Source organism: Lagopus leucura, unplaced genomic scaffold, assembly GCF_019238085.1.
Source record: "Lagopus leucura isolate 7727_CA_CO unplaced genomic scaffold, USGS_WTPT01 Super-Scaffold_100016, whole genome shotgun sequence".
NCBI lineage: Eukaryota > Metazoa > Chordata > Aves > Galliformes > Phasianidae > Lagopus > Lagopus leucura.
Window position 1 is genome coordinate 8,863,721 of NW_024962270.1, and position 16,127 is coordinate 8,879,847.

At 55.1% G+C, this 16,127-nt stretch overlaps 3 protein-coding genes across 15 annotated transcripts; 1 reads left to right on the forward strand and 2 right to left on the reverse strand.

The window, feature by feature from the left end:
- Positions 1–84: 84 nt before the first annotated feature.
- Positions 85–9,462, reverse strand: PRRG3 (proline rich and Gla domain 3). 11 transcript variants are annotated; one of them, XM_042876424.1, is made up of 4 exons: positions 9,400–9,460; positions 6,357–6,398; positions 2,897–3,057; positions 85–2,357 (listed from the first exon to the last, which is right to left on the reverse strand). In XM_042876424.1, exons 2-4 carry the CDS (start codon positions 6,361–6,363, stop codon positions 1,821–1,823), a joined length of 705 nt encoding a protein of 234 aa, XP_042732358.1. In that variant the 5' UTR covers positions 6,364–6,398; positions 9,400–9,460; the 3' UTR covers positions 85–1,820. The 11 variants fall into 11 exon arrangements, 2 of the variants coding, with proteins under 2 accessions (XP_042732358.1, XP_042732356.1); XR_006180014.1 differs by lacking the exons at positions 85–2,357; positions 2,897–3,057 and adding exons at positions 4,186–4,660; positions 5,560–5,730; XR_006180019.1 differs by lacking the exons at positions 85–2,357; positions 2,897–3,057 and adding exons at positions 4,186–4,660; positions 5,560–5,667 and having other exon boundaries at positions 9,400–9,444.
- Positions 9,463–9,970: 508 nt separating this feature from the next.
- LOC122182965 (protein ripply1-like) lies at positions 9,971–13,011 on the reverse strand. 3 transcript variants are annotated; one of them, XM_042876661.1, is made up of 4 exons: positions 11,366–13,011; positions 10,964–11,039; positions 10,271–10,341; positions 9,971–10,179 (listed from the first exon to the last, which is right to left on the reverse strand). In XM_042876661.1, exons 1-4 carry the CDS (start codon positions 11,695–11,697, stop codon positions 9,981–9,983), a joined length of 678 nt encoding a protein of 225 aa, XP_042732595.1. In that variant the 5' UTR covers positions 11,698–13,011; the 3' UTR covers positions 9,971–9,980. The 3 variants fall into 3 exon arrangements, with proteins under 3 accessions (XP_042732595.1, XP_042732594.1, XP_042732596.1); XM_042876660.1 differs by having other exon boundaries at positions 9,971–10,200; XM_042876662.1 differs by lacking the exon at positions 11,366–13,011 and having other exon boundaries at positions 9,971–10,200; positions 10,964–11,275.
- Positions 13,012–14,157: 1,146 nt separating this feature from the next.
- CLDN2 (claudin 2) lies at positions 14,158–15,649 on the forward strand. Its single transcript, XM_042876638.1, has one exon. The coding sequence runs from the start codon at positions 14,578–14,580 to the stop codon at positions 15,259–15,261; it is 684 nt and encodes a 227-aa protein (XP_042732572.1). The 5' UTR covers positions 14,158–14,577; the 3' UTR covers positions 15,262–15,649.
- Positions 15,650–16,127: the final 478 nt, after the last annotated feature.

Genomic DNA, 16,127 nt, shown 5'->3' on the forward strand with positions numbered 1-16,127 from the left:
TGTTACCATGCCCAGCGATGTGGGTTGCAATGCCCCATCCTACAACCCTCTCCCAGCAGTTTGGGAAAAAGCCACCCTGTGCCGTTTAGACAGTGAGGGTTTTTTAATAAATACCTTTTTGCACAGAAATATACCAAGTTTTACAGAATACAAACCGCAAAGGTAACGACCGTGCATCAAAGACAGAGGATCCAAGAATGCCCTCTGACTCCCTCCAGTCTTTCCCAGCTCTGACCCTGGCACTCATTGCCAGGTTGTCCCATCACCTGCATTTACTAAGGCCAAAAGGCAGCGTGAAGGCCTGGCAGGGGACAGATGAGGTGCCGGCAGCTGCAGACCCCACGGGCTTGTATCCTGCCCCAGGGACAGCCATGCTGGGCAAGCCTCAGCTCCGGGCTGAGAGCATCACTGGGACAAAGGACAGCGGGTGTGGGCAGCCTGCGGGTACACCACAGCCTTCTGGTGCTGGTGGAGACTGGTGCTGGGGTGAATGCTACAGGGCGGCAGTGCTACAAGGTTCTGGGCTGGTACTGAGGGCTGGTGAGAAGAACCCCCTTACAGCCCATCAGACATGACTGGGAAAGGATAGCCCCATCACACAGAGCCCAGAAATGGCTGCCTAGGAAAAGGGGACACGCTGGTCCCAGGGCAAAGCGAGTGCTCTACCCTGCCCTGGCTCCAAGGGCAGGATTCAGCTCTGCTCCTGTGCCATCAGCATCCCAGCTGCCAGAGCCTGGTTGGTTGCACAATCATTGTTCACCTTTGCAGTCATCTCTGCCGACAGGCCCTCTGCACCATGGCCGTGGCCATGTGCTCTGCCCACCAGAGCGGCTTGAAAGACAAAAGCCTTGGAAAGAGAGCCAGGACTGAGAGGTTAGGGGAAGGCTGAAGGGAGGTTTGGCACATCTGCAGCCTCCCTGTACCTGCATCCCACATCTAGTGAGGACACCAAACAGGTGAGGCAGGCACCTGCAGAAAGGAGGTACATCCCCACTGCTTAAAGCCGTGCAGCCATCTTCATGGTTCCAAAGCAACTTACCTCACGTGCAAGACCACCACAAACCTTCCTCCCTTTCCAAAGGGTTCTAGATCACAAAGCACCTTCTTGCCCAGTCCCTCCTCTTTCTCCCAGTAACAAATATCACTACAGGCACAACAGGATGGACTGGGTTCCCCACTCCCACAGGCAGCAAATCCACACAAAGGAGGAATTTTCTCCCTGGTCACAAACCATGGGGACAGAAACAAGCACCGCTCCCGCCTCCTCACCTTCTCTTCAGAGCACCAAGCATCAAACAGAAGACAGTGAGGACTGGGGTCTCAGCATATCACAAACCAGCCCCTGCTGACTTGGTTATGGAAAAGACCAATCCCAGCACCAGTCCCACACGTGCCTAAGGTCCATGAGCCAGCATGCACACAGGGTAAGGCTGAGCAGAGTCCTAGAGAGGCAGTGAGGCTGTTTTAGTCATGGGAAGTGTTATGTCTGAGGGAAAGTGAAGAAATCCAATGCACCGTAGGGAGGACCCCCAGTTGAGCCAGGAACAAGCTGCTGCTCTGCTCTGGCTGCTGCAGCACTTATGTGAGCAGGGAGCAAGGGGAAGGGGGATAGCTGGTTGAACCCAGAGCCCCACATCCCACCCTCACCCTGCGTGGGGACAGTTGTTTTTTGGTAAGGAAGGTAAGGCTATTGTGTGATGGCACCAGCTTGTACAAGTGATACAGGGATATCAATGCCACCTGAACAAGGTTCTGGGCATGGCAAGGGGTGTGGGTGCATGAGCATGAGTGTGTGAAGAGGCAAGAGAGAGGCAGACCCTCTATTTGCCTGCAGTGGGAGCAGCAGCCACAATTTCCTCATACTTTGGTGGAGGGTCGTTGTAGGAGATGCTGGTCTCTTCGCCGCTGCTGCTGTCTGGGTGTCCCGTAACTTCCTCGTAAGAGGGTGGAGGGGTGGCACTGGACAGTCTGGAGAGGACAGAGACCGAGTGCTCTGGTGGACAGAGAGTGCCCTCTTGCTGGGAGATGCCCCCTGCTCTGCTGTCTCCAGCCCCTCGGTTGCTTGCTTCTCGCTGATACTGAGTTTCCCCTTGGCTCTGTGACCGCTCACGGTACACCATGACCCTGGGGAGGCTGCGTCCCGTTCGGCTGGCCAGGTAGCGGTTCTGGGCGTACGAAGGGCGGTGACGGGTGGCCTTTTGCAGCTGGCACCTCCAGATGATGAAGAGGGCGATGACTATCAGAAGAGCCACTCCCAAGAGGGGCACCACCACGTACATAGCATCTGAGCGCTCCGTGCTGTGCCCAGGGTCCTTGACAGAGTACACAGAGTTGGTGTAGCCCTTCCAGAACTCCATCTGCAGTAGAAACACAGAAGGAACTACCACGTGCTTCTGCATGAGACAAGCAGCCCCTAACCATCGCATGCAATAAACACTGCTGTCCCCAAGCCCACAGAAGAGGCATTTCCAGCTGCCTTGCAACACTCCCACCAAGGCTGAGTGGTCCTGCTTAACCAACTACAGGACCCAGCAAAAAAGATGATGGGAACAAAACTCAACAGCAGCCACCAGTCCCCATATTAAGCAGGGAGAAACGTGGCCAAAGTCAAGACCCACCTGGAGATGTGGGGACAGCAGCATAAATCTCTTGTAAATGCCAGGGGAGTGCCAGTTCAACCTGAAGCTATGCAGGGTGTCCCAGCAATGACAAGGAGAGAACATTGCCTTGCAAGAGTAAAACATGCTGAAAAGTGAGGCTACAGCATACTGCCCATGGAATGAAGAGGACAGAGGAAACAGGAGAGGCCATTCCCACTGTGCTTTTCTCCACCCACAGCATACTAAGGCATAAGTGCCTCACGCATCCACTGAGGAGCAGAGTGGGACAAACTCACTGTCTTCTCCTTGTTCTCGAACACTTCCTTGACCTCCTCATAACTGCAGACCTCCTCCATGCACTCCCGCTCGATGGTGCCCTGCCGGATCTCCTCCAGGAAGCCGTTGGCTCGGGGAAAGCGCTTCAGGATTGAGTGGGCATTCCTGGCCCCCAAGAACACTGCAACACACAAAGCACAGATGCTCAACAGTGACAAACCCACACTTGGCCTCTGTACAGCCGGGTTTTCCCACCCGCTTTTGGTGGAACAGGTATCCCAAGCACCAAACGGCCCACAGCTACAGCTCAGTTAGCGCAGCAGTGTGCCTGCTGAGGAAGTACACACAGTAGTAGGGTTTCTGGGGTCTGGCCAGAGACATGCAGCACCAGCAGCATTCTTCCAACAGGACTGGATGCTACTTACACAGAAATCGGCAGTGTCAGACCACATAGGACAGCTCCAACAGATTTGTTTTTAACCTCCTGCCCTTGATGGGACCTCACAATACTGCCCCTTTACTACATAGCAACTACATCAGAAAAGGACCCAGGGTCAGGCAGAGGCTTCTGCAGGAAAAGGGAGCTCCCAGCATAAGGGCACTGACCCTGTTAGCACAAGAAAGGTGAGATGCTGTCCAAAAAGCAACACTGCACACAGACCATAACCCTTCCAGGATACAAACATCCCACACACATTTCACAAGGCAGCCCTTCTGTATGCAGCCAAACACATCCAACTGATTCTTCCCACTCAGCCAATCTCACTACATTCTTTGAGTAAGATGAATCAGGTCAGCTGGCTGATCTACAGAAGCCTGTTTACCTCTTCCCCTCAGGCTCAGTCTTCCAATGAATTAACCAGATGAACTAATTCACACTGCAGCAATAAGAACAGATGCAGGACAAGGAGGTAAGGGGACTGACAGAGTTTCCCAGTAGACCAGCTTGGATAGAATAGAAAAGGATGCTTAGTAAATGATCAAACATAACATTCAGTAGCAGCCTGCCACCAGGGAGGTCAACATGTTTTCCTTCAGCTTTACCTTCCATTTATCCTGCTTCTAAAATAATATAGCAAGGTATTTTTGGGAATACTCACAAGTGTCAAGGCAGGGGAAAGATCACAAACAAGAAACTACTACAATGCTATGCGACTCTGTGCTTGGAGATACTGTGCTCTTTATGTGCTGTGTAGGTGCATTTCCCCCTAGTGATTTATTAATGGCTTGCTTCGGTGAGAGAGTTTGCAGAAGGCTGAAACCACTGAGGTGTGAACGAAGAACAGCATGAATGATGTGAGTCAGAGACTTTCCCTTCAGAATCAACTTTATTATGCAAACATATCTTTTTTTTTTTTTTCTCCCCTTAAATAACAAGGATAACCAGAAAAAGCATCTTCAAGAGGCACAGAAGCACACTGCTGGAGGGCAGGGATCAGCTTGCCTTGGCTTTCCCAGTCAAGGAGGGCTGTCCTGGCTGAAGATGGAGCAGGCTGGCAGGCTGGCTTTCTCCCGCCCCTTTCCGGAACCGGATGAAATTTCACAAAGGCACCATCCATTCTGCAAATGTCCCAGCTTTCACTGGAGAAATCTGGCCTTACCTCCTTGGCTTCCTGACTTGATCAAGCTGTGCTATTAACTCTCCCCTCCTCAGCACTTGAGCCTGAGACTCTTTCCATCTTCCTTCCCACCTTGGAGCAACAAGCTTAGCTGCAGATCTCGCCTGCACGGTTTTCCATCCCTGCAGATACCACTCACTTGACCCTGCTTTGCTGAACTGGTCACTATGATGGAAATAAAAACAGACACACAGAGAGGTATCACAAACAATTTCTCAGTTGAAAACATGCTGTGATGGAGGCATGAGCCTCTTCCCCCACAGAATCTCCCCTGAGGACCTAGAAATGACAGGAGAGCAGAAACTAAGTCACTGATCCTTCCCCTCTTTTATGTGGAAAGCAGTTCCCACATGCACGGGAATCAGGGCAGGAAGACCAGTGGCCTTCAGGACAGAAGAGCCTTGTAAACTCTCCTCTCTGACTTGGGATCCTCAACTCACAGGACAGCAGACAACTGAGCAGCAGCTGTCTCCAAACCACAGGACAGAGGGAAGAGTTTTCAAACCCCAGCAGTGTCTGTACTGACTCCTTGTGCCTCTCCAAGTCTCCCCACACCAGTTGGAGCACCAGTGCACAGGAAAGATTAGAGCTTTAGGCTGGGGGAGCAGGAGTTCACTGCCATCCCTTTTAAGTTTCCTAAGGTGATGCTGGCCCCTGGTGGTAGGCAGGCTTAGCCATACCTCTACCCAGGACTGCCTTGCCCAAATGACACATGGCTGTGCCTGGAAAGGAGCAGTCAGGGCTGCAGTTTTGGGGAAGCACATGTGGGCAAATGTGCTGATCACCACAAACCACTCCTGCAAGTCACATCCTTCAGGGTTAGCATGACAGAAACTGCTTGGCACAGGGCACTGCCACCTCAAGGGACAGCGTCCACAAGAAGCAGGTGCTACTAAGTCAGCAGCTAAAATCTGCGAGGGAGAGAAGGTGCTAGAAGGCAGGGCAACAACTGGGGACCTTCCTCAATAACACAAGATAAAAAGTACATTCTGTGGCAGAACCTGCGTGGAGATCTCTGCTCCCTCCCCCACCTAGCACAGTACAGACAACAAGAGGAGGCATACCTGTCATCCCTGGAGTTCTCTTCTGTCCAGCTTGGCCTCTGCCTCCACCTTCACAGCTGGCTCTGGCGGCACCTCAGCAGATCCTGAGATTTCAGCTCTAGCATCTTCCTGTTCACAACCACCATCCTTTCAGAGCTCCCATTGCATCGCTACATGCAGCCTCTGTGCAGGCTGCTCAGATAAGTGAGGACAGAGGGTTGAGTCCAGCCCTTCACAGATCACATGCTGTTTACCACCCTGCACCCTTACTGTTCTCAGCCCAGCTTTTGCCAGGCCAGTCCTCACAGCTGCTGACACCAAATGGCCACATGTGCTGGGCACTCACTCACCAAGATGCAACATGCTCCAGCAGGGGGCTACGTTACACCACTGCCCAAGTCTCTGCCAGGAACATAGGGCTGCAGTGTCCCAGGCCTCCCAGGCTGCAGGACAGCATGGCCCGAATCACGGGCCACCTTCCTGGGGAGCACAATGGCTGGGAGATCTTGGTGCAGACCAGCAATGCCTGCAAAGGAGTCAGTCAGTCCAAAAAGCCTCAAGGGAGGCTTCATGCAACAAGCCTCACAGAAATAAAGGCAGTCCTGGAGAGATTTGCCCTTCAGTACCTCCCACCTTGCATAGATGAGAGAGGAACAAGGCAGGCTGGACCTCAGACCATGTATAGGGATAAGAGTCAATGGCATCTGAGCCTCCCCAAAAAATACAGGTGCCTCTTGCTTGTGAGGCATCTGCAAAACGCTTCCCCACTGCAGATGAAGAGGTGGTAGTGGTGCTGGAGAGGAACAGGGAACACTTACTTGCCATGCTGCCTGGCTCGGCTGCAGGGGACTCCCACCTACCTGCAGGGAAGAAAATAGGAGAGTCATCAAGAGCTTCAATTGCAGCCCAGCAGACACTAAAGCCTGATCCCTCCACCATCCTGGGTCAGAATGATGCAGAAAGCAGGGTGCTATCTGTAGACCCATGAAACTGTCAGCCCAACCTTGCAACCAGCTAATCTCCTAACCTTTGAATTCACAGAATAAAGAATGCTTAGAAAGCGACAGTTCCTCTGAGAGAAGCAGACTCCAATACACCCAGCACCAAGAGCAAAAGGGAGAGTCACCCATTCACGGAAACAAGGCACAGCCGAGGACCATGTAATTGGTGAGTGATCAACAATGCTTTGCTGAACACAGAGTACACCTGACACCAGAGCCTCCCTCTGCCTGGCATGCTTGCTACCATCAGCTGCCCATGGCAGGTGCCTGCAGGACCTATGCTGCCCCAGGAGGCAAACACACAAGCTAACTAGGAAGATCAGGATCAGCATATAGGACGACCTGAGAGTTGGAAGCTGCTGGGAACAGACTGGTGCTCTTCCCTCCCAGACAGGATTGATGGATACAGATAAACTCATTTTGCATCCATTGCACAGTCATGTAAATTCTCACTTCTGTAACGCTTACCCACAGTATGCAGTAAGGATGGCTGGATTGTTTTCTCCATTACCATCAAGCTGAGTATTTAGCAGGAGAGAAAAGGATATGCATGTCCTAAAGGTTGTTTGACAAAGCTCAGAGCAGCAGCAGCACTCCCTGCATATTCAGGATGCCAACTCTCCTGCTAGAAAAGCACCTTTCACACTTCAAAAACAAAACAAAAAAAACTCCACAACAGTGAAGTTCAGTAAAGGAGTAAACTATTATCTGCTTGCAGGAGGAATTCCACTCATTTATTTTCCACTTGTCTTTTCACTGCGCTTAAGATCCCACAGATCAGACCATCCTGGCCAAACTCATCTCTCACCTTCCATGACTCCTTGCTGTGACAAAACCACAACTCCATCAAAAGACTGAGCCAGCTCCCACAGGGATGTATTGTGGATGTAGCTGCAAAGGCAGTTTAGAAACAGCAGGAACTAAAATGAGCTGATCTGAGGTCCAGGACTGCAGATATTCAGAGTAATCCCCAAAGCGCTTCAATTAGCTCTCTGCTGGGGTGAGGTCAGTGGCTGTACAAAGCCATCCGCTGGGTCAGCAGCACAGGAAACACACTTCCCATTTCACTCAAAAGGCTGGAATCCAGGCACACAACAGTGCTGGTGTATTGCTACATCAGGAGGTATCAGATCTCACCAACAAACACCTCCTCAGTAAAGCTAATGTCTCTCACTGCCAAAATCAGGCTTCACATGTTTTTTGTACCAAAAGCAGTAAGAAACCGGCGATGCTTGGAGCTGCTTTCCATCAGCAAAGAACAGTTTATTTTAAACAGACTGAGAAATTCTGCAACACCTAGCCTGGGATTTAAACAGGACAGAGGGAAAGCAACAGAACAATTACATGTGACAGATTTGCCATCTCGCACTCCCCAGGCTGGGCATTCATCCACGTTTCTCTTCACAAGGAATGGAACACTTGATCTTGCTCCTCCAAACCACATTCCCAAGTCTGATGGGAGCACACAGGCTGCAGGAGCCGCACATTCCCTTATAGGTTCTGTCAGCTGTGAGCAGATACTGACCTGATTTTGTTGCTGTCTGTTTTAATGAAGAAACTCAAATCCTCTGTATCAAAGAACAGGCTGCAAAGAAAATTTGCCCCAGCATCCACACAGTACACAAACTTCGTACCACTCATTATTACAGGCAATGAGCATCACACCTTTTCTACCTGATACACACGAGAATTCGAGTTGCGGAAATAAACATATTCAAGACTAGACTTGCCAGGATCCCAGGCTCCACGAAGCACGCTTTACATTCATGGAGCCTGACACCGCAGGCATAAAAGTACAGTAATGATCAATTTCATCACTTTTAACTTTTTTTTCCCCAAACATCTGTGCCAATGCACCACCCAGCGTCAGAAACAAGAGACTGTTTATTCCAGCACAACAATAAGCCTGCTCTGCACAAGCCTGCAAGCACAAGAGCTGCCTGCTCGGGCGCATGCAACAAGGGTGAGCAACACGGGTATTTATTTTTAATTTCCACACGCAGATCCATGGCCGCCCCCAGGTGAGATAAGTGGGAGGGCCGGCAGCCGGCGAACAGCACTGCCTGAGCACCCACCCTCCGTATGAAAGAAGCTGGAGGCTGACCCGGCAGACACCCACCCAGCCCCGTCCGCCCCACGCTTCTCAGCTCTCCTCTATAAATACCCCACCGACGGGAGGTTGCTACAGCAACGGCGAGGAGGCGCGAGGGATGCGTCCGTGAGTGCGAGGATGCTGCAGTCGCACATTCGTGTCTCCCCCGGGCTCCCCCCACCCCCCTCCCTGATGCCAAAGGAGGAAATCGTGCTGGCAAAGCCCGGCGCGCGATCCCAGCCCGCAGAGTCCAGGGTAAGGGCACAGGTGTGACGAGGGACCGACCGGCGCCACAGCCGTGATCCAGCCAGCGGGGATTCCTCCCGCTCCCCAGCGATGCTCTGTGCCAGGATCCACCACGCGGTGCCAGGCTGCGCCCGCTCCGCACGCCAGACACCGCGGGGGCCCGAAGCTTCACCTCGCGGCAGCCTTCGATGCGATGCCGCGGCCCGGCCCCGCGCCGCCCGGCCCCCTCCCTCCACGCCCAGACCCCGGCCCCATTTGTCGCCCTCGGCTCCGGGCGGCCCCACAGAACGCGCCAGGGGGAAGCCGGACCCCACAGCACCTCCCGCACCCAGCCAGGCCCGCCCTGCCCGCAGCTCCCCCAGCCCATACACCGACCTCCAGCCCTGGCATCCCCCCCCTCCACACACACAGAGCCTCAACGCCCCAGCCCGAAGCCCACCCCATACCCTCAGCCCCAGTACCCCACATCACCCCGAGTTCCCCCGCCGCCCCACAGCCCGCCTCACGCCGCCCCGCCCGTACCTCATGGCGGCCTCGCGCCCCGCCGCAGCCGCTCCCTCCCGCCGACGGGCAGGAAGAGGAAAGCTCCGCCCCCCTCCCACCTCTCAGCCAATCACATCCCCCCCTCAGCCAGCACGCCCCGCCTCCTCCTCCGCCTCTACAATTAGAAGCGCGGAGTGGAAAAGTGGGCGGGCCTACGAGCCTTCCCCAATCAAACGCGGACTCTGTGAACGTGCAGCCAATGGGAGAGCGCGATGCGGCCGCCTAGGCTGCTGGGAGTAGTAGTCCCACGCCCGCTGCGGCGCAGCGCTTCGTGCTGCGGGCGGCGCTGCGGAACCACGATCGGGGATCGGTCACCGCCTGCGGGCGGCCCCGCCCCGCCCCGCCCCGCCCCGCCCCGCGCCGCACACCGCGGAGGCCGTTGGAGTTTCACGCGCTTTATTTCTCCACAAACTGACTGCCGGCGCCGCTGGGCTCTGCACCGCGCTCAGCGTCACGGCTGCTCGAGCGGCCGGACCCGGCTCACGCTGCCCCGCCGCACCAAGGCCCCGCGCTGCCCTACGCCTCGGTCATCCTCCATCCCCGTGCCACGTGTGCTGCGTTCAGGCCGGCCGCGGGGAGCCTGCCCCTAGCGCGGGCACAGCGCCTCCGGCCTCGCCTTCGTTCCCTTCATCCCCATCTTCATCGTCATCTTCTGTCTCATCCCCCTCGCTGTCTGAGTCATCGTAGAGGCACAGCGTGGCCTGCACCGGGAAGTTATCCAGCAGCTTCTCCCCCACGCTGTACAGATAGTCAAAGCACCTGGATTTGGGCCACAGGAGCCTGTTGGCGAGAATCACCGTGAGAACCTGCCTGTCCTAGCTGTGGGCATGGCGTCGGCACGGGGACGTACCTGACCGGATGGCGGAACAGTGCTAGCGCTTTGTCAGTGCTGTGGTCTCCTGCAGCATCGAGGCGATGAGCCTGTGGGAACAGAGCCGGGCTGGGACCTGCCCCATATCCCTGTGCCCCTGCTCCTGCCGTGGTTGCAGTGACACAGACCTCCTTCCTAACATCAGAGGTTTACACACCACCTCACAGCCCCTGAGCAGTGTGTCTGTGGGGCCAGACCGCATCCCAATTTTCCCTGCTCCTCTGCTGAATGGATTCAGTTCCCTGCGCTCCCGCAAAGGAAGCTGGCATCTAAACCCCACACGAGGGCTTTTTGCCAGAGTAATCTCCCCCATTGTGCCCACGCGTCCTGCTAACCCCCTGAGGAATGCCCGCCAGGCCGGGAACAGGCATCCCTTTCAGACCCCACAGAGCAGCTGTGTTTGCTGCAGTTGGCACTGCCCCAGCAGGCTGTAGGCTTGGGGAGTGGAGAGGAGATGCTGGGGAATGTGGGTACCCAAAGTACTCCCTGCTCACCCCCTTATTGCAGCTACCCTCCCGTGGGCTTTGGGGAGGATGTCAGGGTGCAGGTGCCTGCTCTGTACCCTCTGCTCAGCCCTTGCAAGGGATAAAGGAGTCTGGGGCCAGAGGCTGGTGACCCCAACGCTGCCAATGGAAAAAAAAAGTGGGTCACAGCAGGAAGAATAAAACTCACAGTGTCCATCTGTTCCCTCTGCTGCCTGGTCATGAATTCCTCCTGGGGCAGCCATGGTCTCCAGAGTGGCTTGGGTCTCGGGGAGGACAGAAAGATGAGCACAGTGGGCACCCTGCATTTTCCTCCCCGCTTGCCTTGCTCACCCACACCCCAGCCACACACCCCAGTTTTGCCAGTACATCCACGACCCCTGCCCTGGTGCCAGGCATATCCACCACCCCACTTGTGGTCCCTTCCCTGCAGGAGCTCCCAGATCCTAGGCTCTGCACCTTCAGTGCTGGGATCGTGGGAGTCCGCACCTAAACCAGGAGCACACGGCCTTCACCCAAACTCACCTGGAGCCTTCCCACATAGCCATTGCTGCCCACTCCAGCCCCCCCACCCATTCTGCACCCAAAGTACCTTCCCCTCTGCTGCAGCCCCGGGGCTGGGCAAGCACCAGCTGTGGGCAACGGGAGCCGGTGGAGAGGCAGGCAACAGGCAGCAGCTTCCATGGTGGCAACGGTGTCCCCTCCAAGGCTGGAGGTCCTTTGTGAGGATAGCTTTATATATAGCTGTGCCCTCACCAGTGACTCACAAATTCTTTGTGGCAGGAGAGTGTTGGACTGGGGGCTCAGGGGTAGCAGTCCCCAGGGTGTGAAATTTGTCCCAGTTGTGTAAACAGAGGGCTGGGGGGGACTGGAAGCAGGGTGTTGTGGAAAAGCAAAACACAGAAGGGAAAAGTTAGACACCATTTGTGAGAAAGTCCCCAGGAGGGCTCAGGGGGGTGTGGGGGGAAACAGGGTAGGGCAAAGACAATTAACAAGGATGATTAAGTGTTCTTAGTAGCCATTTGCATAAGGGAGAGGGGATTTGGGGAATTGATCAGGAGTGCTGGAGCATCACGACGGGCAGGGGATGAGGATGGCATGATGGTGACAGTGTGATGTCACCAGTCCCAAGGTGAGTGGGACACAGACACAAGGCAGCTTCTCCCCAAGCTTTAGCCTTGCAGGGCTGGGCACAGCTGCAGCACAAAGCTGGCAACCAAAAGCAGTAGCACAACTCAGAGCTGGCTGTCCCCTCCCAGCAGAATGGTTCAGTATGATCTGCTAAAGCGATGTCCATGCCCGCAGCAGAGCAATTGGATTAGATGGTCTTTGAAGGTCTTTTCCAGCCCAAATAATTCTATGATTCCATAATTTACTGCTGCAGTGTTTGCCAATGATCTCCCTAGGCTCTCTGGGATGCAGACAGTATCAGGAGGTGCAGGAAGGATTCTCAGTAGGAGGATGCAAAGGTCATACCTCTATGCATCCCACCCCTCGTGCTGCTCCTGACTGGGCACTTGATGCGAGGTGCCACTTGCAGGCAGGTCACCCCCCGATCCTGGGAGAGTTTCAGTTTGAGACAAGGAAAGAAAATAGCAAATGGTCCCTGCTGTAGCTCTGCCAGCAGTGTCCAAACATTGGCCAGGATTGGCTTGGCTCTGAGCACAATTTGTCACCAGGGGCCCTCCCTGCCCCAGTCCATCTGCAGCAGCCGGGGAACGGGAGGGGGCACGGCACGAGCAACAGCCCTCATTACCGTCCCCATTTGCTCCTCATTTGGGCCAGGAGTCTTACAATAACAAACCCTGCAGAGGACAAGCAAGGCTGGAGAGTTCAACCTGCTGGTCTTTTGCTGCCCTGTGATCCCAGCACACAGCTTGGCAGGGACGGGATTCAGCGTAGAAGATGGAAATGCTGTGGTTGTCCGTCTCTTGCGGTACTGGTGTGCTGTGGGACACCTTGGTAACTTGCACACTGCATTGCCCTATGCCCAGCTTGATCTCCAGCCACTCTCTTCTAGCACTGGCCAAAACAGGTCTCAGGGGCTGTTGAACCCCGCAGGAGAAAAGTCCCCTCTGCGCCCCTGCCAGCCGGGCATCACCACTGACAGCAAAGGGCCCCTGGAGCCAGTGCAGATGGAAGGCAAGGGAGGAATTTGGCTTCATCTCTGCAGCCAGTTTCCATCCTTGGCTCTGCTCCCTTCACTCCACCCCATCTCTTCTCACCGCCTTTCCTCCACACACCACTGCCCCCGCCCTAGCCTGGTATCCCAAGCCACTTAGGCAACCACCTACCCTGATAATTAATAAAAAACAAGCAAAACAAGGCATCCCAGCTCCTCAATCCTTCCTGACACCGAAAGGGTTTAATTCTGATCTGCAATAAGCCTCCAGGCTGAGATTTGTGGATGGATTTTGCAAAGCCGAGGTGAACCATTCACAGTCCCTGATCCCCAGCCCTGACGAGCCTCTTCCTGTAGGACTGCAGCTGCCCTCGGTCCCGCACCACATCTCCAGCCATCTCTGTAAGTACACAGTCCCTCGCATGCCCCAGTTTGCCAGCCCCCAAAACCTGAGTGTTAGTTCTGTAACAGCACCCATAAGATTGAGTGGCTGTATATTGGGTTGCACGTGGGAAAGGAGATGAAAGTCGGGAAATTTTGATAGTAAACATTTGATGTTCCAAGGCCGGGGAAAGGGAATGGAGGCTCTGGGAGGGGTGCACCCTCAGCCGGCAACTTTCCCAGGGCAGGAGGCCACTGGCCAGGCAGTATCTGTGTGGTTTGCTGTTTCGCAAGAACCACAGCAGGGGGAATTTTGAAACAAGATGAAGGAAAAACAAACCGCCCCGTGTCTGCCAGATCCCTGTTGCCCACCCCCAGCTGGGGCAGAAAAAAGCCCCATGGCACTAGCACCCACATGGGGAGCACACACTGCCTGCTGCAGGACAGAATGCTCCCAGGAGCTGGCATGGACTCACCATTAACACACTGTGTCCAGTGCATTGCTGTCCTTCGTGAACCTCCGGGCTCTCCTAGGGATGTAGGTGTTGCTGTCACCTGCCATTCCTCCCTTTCATCATCACATGGGAAGGCTGATAGCTGTGATTCAGCCTCAGGAGAACACATCCCTTGGCCCCATTCCTGCTGGATTCTCTGTGGGGTGGGGGGATAGCAGCAGATGCTTTAGGAACCCCATTCCTCTGCTGAGAAAACCTCAGGGCCACCACTCTGAAGCACCTCCAACAGTTCCAGACAAACAACATGCAGCCACAGTGTTTTGGCTTCTTTTTTGCCTTGAAACAGGGAAAGATAAAGATTAGCTGAGTTTGCAAAGGCAGCTGGAGGAGTGCACAGCAGCAAAAGAATATTTCCATTAAGCAGGACACAGGGTGAAGGAAGAGGTGGCTGGGGAGGCTTGCACCAGGAGACACCATGCATTAAGAGATGCCCCAGCAGAGACCTGATGGGGACCAGCCAGCTCCCCATCCTGCCCACAGCACAAGGAGGGGCTTTGGCGGCCTGCCTGGGCTCCGCTGTGCTGCCTATTGAAGCCTGCCTGCGAAGATAACAGAGGTGAAAGGGTGCTTGGCGATTCTCTGCAGGCTCGAGTCAATCGTTAATCGGGGAGGGATTGCTTTCCACTCTTGCAGGTAACCTCTCCTCCCCCCGGCTCCCCCCACGCGCCCGTGCCCTCACAAAACCAACACCCACAGGAGTGGGGTGAAGCTTCAGCACAGCGAGAGGAGCCGCTAGCAGGGCCATGGGAAGGTAAACGTGCGGGAGAGGTGACACCCGGCCCAACCATGGTCTCTATGGGACTCCAGCTGGTGGGCTACATCGTGGCCTTCCTGGGCTACATCGGCACGCTGACAACCACGCTGCTGCCCAGCTGGAAGATCAGCTCCTACATTGGCTCAAGCATCGTGACAGCTGTGAGCTTCACCAAAGGGCTATGGATGGAGTGTGCTACATATAGCACGGGCATCACTCAGTGCGACATCTACAGCTCCCTGCTCAACCTGCCTCCTGACATCCAGGCAGCCCAGGCCCTGATGGTGAGCTCCTGTGCCGTCTCCTCCCTTGCTTGCCTTATGGCTGTGGTGGGCATGAGGTGCACCGTCTTCAATCAGGGCTCCCCAGCCAAGGACCGAGTGGCAGTGGCGGGTGGTGTGGTCTTCATCCTTGGGGGGCTGCTTTGCTTCATCCCACTGGTGTGGAACATCCATGTGGTGCTGCGAGATTTCCACAACCCCCTGCTCCCCGACAGCACCAAATTTGAGTTGGGGGTAGCTCTATACCTGGGCATCATCTCCTCTCTGCTCTCCCTCATTGGTGGCTTCATCCTCTGTGCCTCCTGCCCTCCCCGTGACCCATCTGGCCCCTACTCGCCCTGGCTGCTGGCAAGCAGGAGTCCCCAGCCCTCCATCAAACAGGTGCAGAAGCCCAAGAGTGAGTTCAGCTCCTACAACCTGACGGGATATGTGTAGCAGCTGCAGGGCACCTGGTCAGCACTTTTCCTAACTCCCAAAACACCTGGGCTGGCACCGAGGGCACACAGTAAGAGGAGAAGATGCAGCGGTGTCTCCCACGTTCGTATATTTTGCTCGGGGATCTTGACATATGACTGCTCAGAAATCTCAGCTGTGAAGGACCCTGAGTCCAGCTTCTGTTACCACTTTGCTGCCATCAGCCTGCTGGAGCTGCCCCTGCAAGCCAGCTGGAAGCACACCCATAGCCCCTGCACGGCAGTCTTCTCATGGCCAAACTCCATCCTGCAGCCCACAGCCCAGCAAGGACAGTGAAATTGTGCCGCTGGGGCTCACCTGCTCATCTGTGGCTCTGGAGACACCAGGGGGGGATTAGGGCACCCACAGGAGCCCAGAATTTTGGGGGGACAGTGGGGGGATGGAGTATTGATTGCAAGCTGATATCACAATAAATCTGTGTTTCTAGATGGGCTGCGATTGAGCTTTTCTGTGGTACTAAGGAGTACCCCAGCACCTCACCAGTGTCAGGGCAGGCTCTGGCAGGGCCATGCTCACCTGTCTGCTTCATCCATCCTGCAAAGATGGATGCAAAGGGAGCCCCATCCCTTGCTCTTGGCCATAAAGGAGATGAAATGAAACACAGAGGGGTCTTGCAGGTGGGTCTAAGCCTGTGGGTTCCTGCAGGGGCAGGTTTGGGATGGGAGGGCAGGGTCAAACCTGCTCCCTGCAACCCTTTAGCACTGGCAGGATGTGCTGTGCAGCTGCAGCCCCAGCAGCCGGCAAGGTGATGCTGCACAAAGCCACTTGTGCCAAGGCAAGGGGGACAGAGGGAGGGTGCAAGGTGTCCATGAAGGAGCGAGCACTTT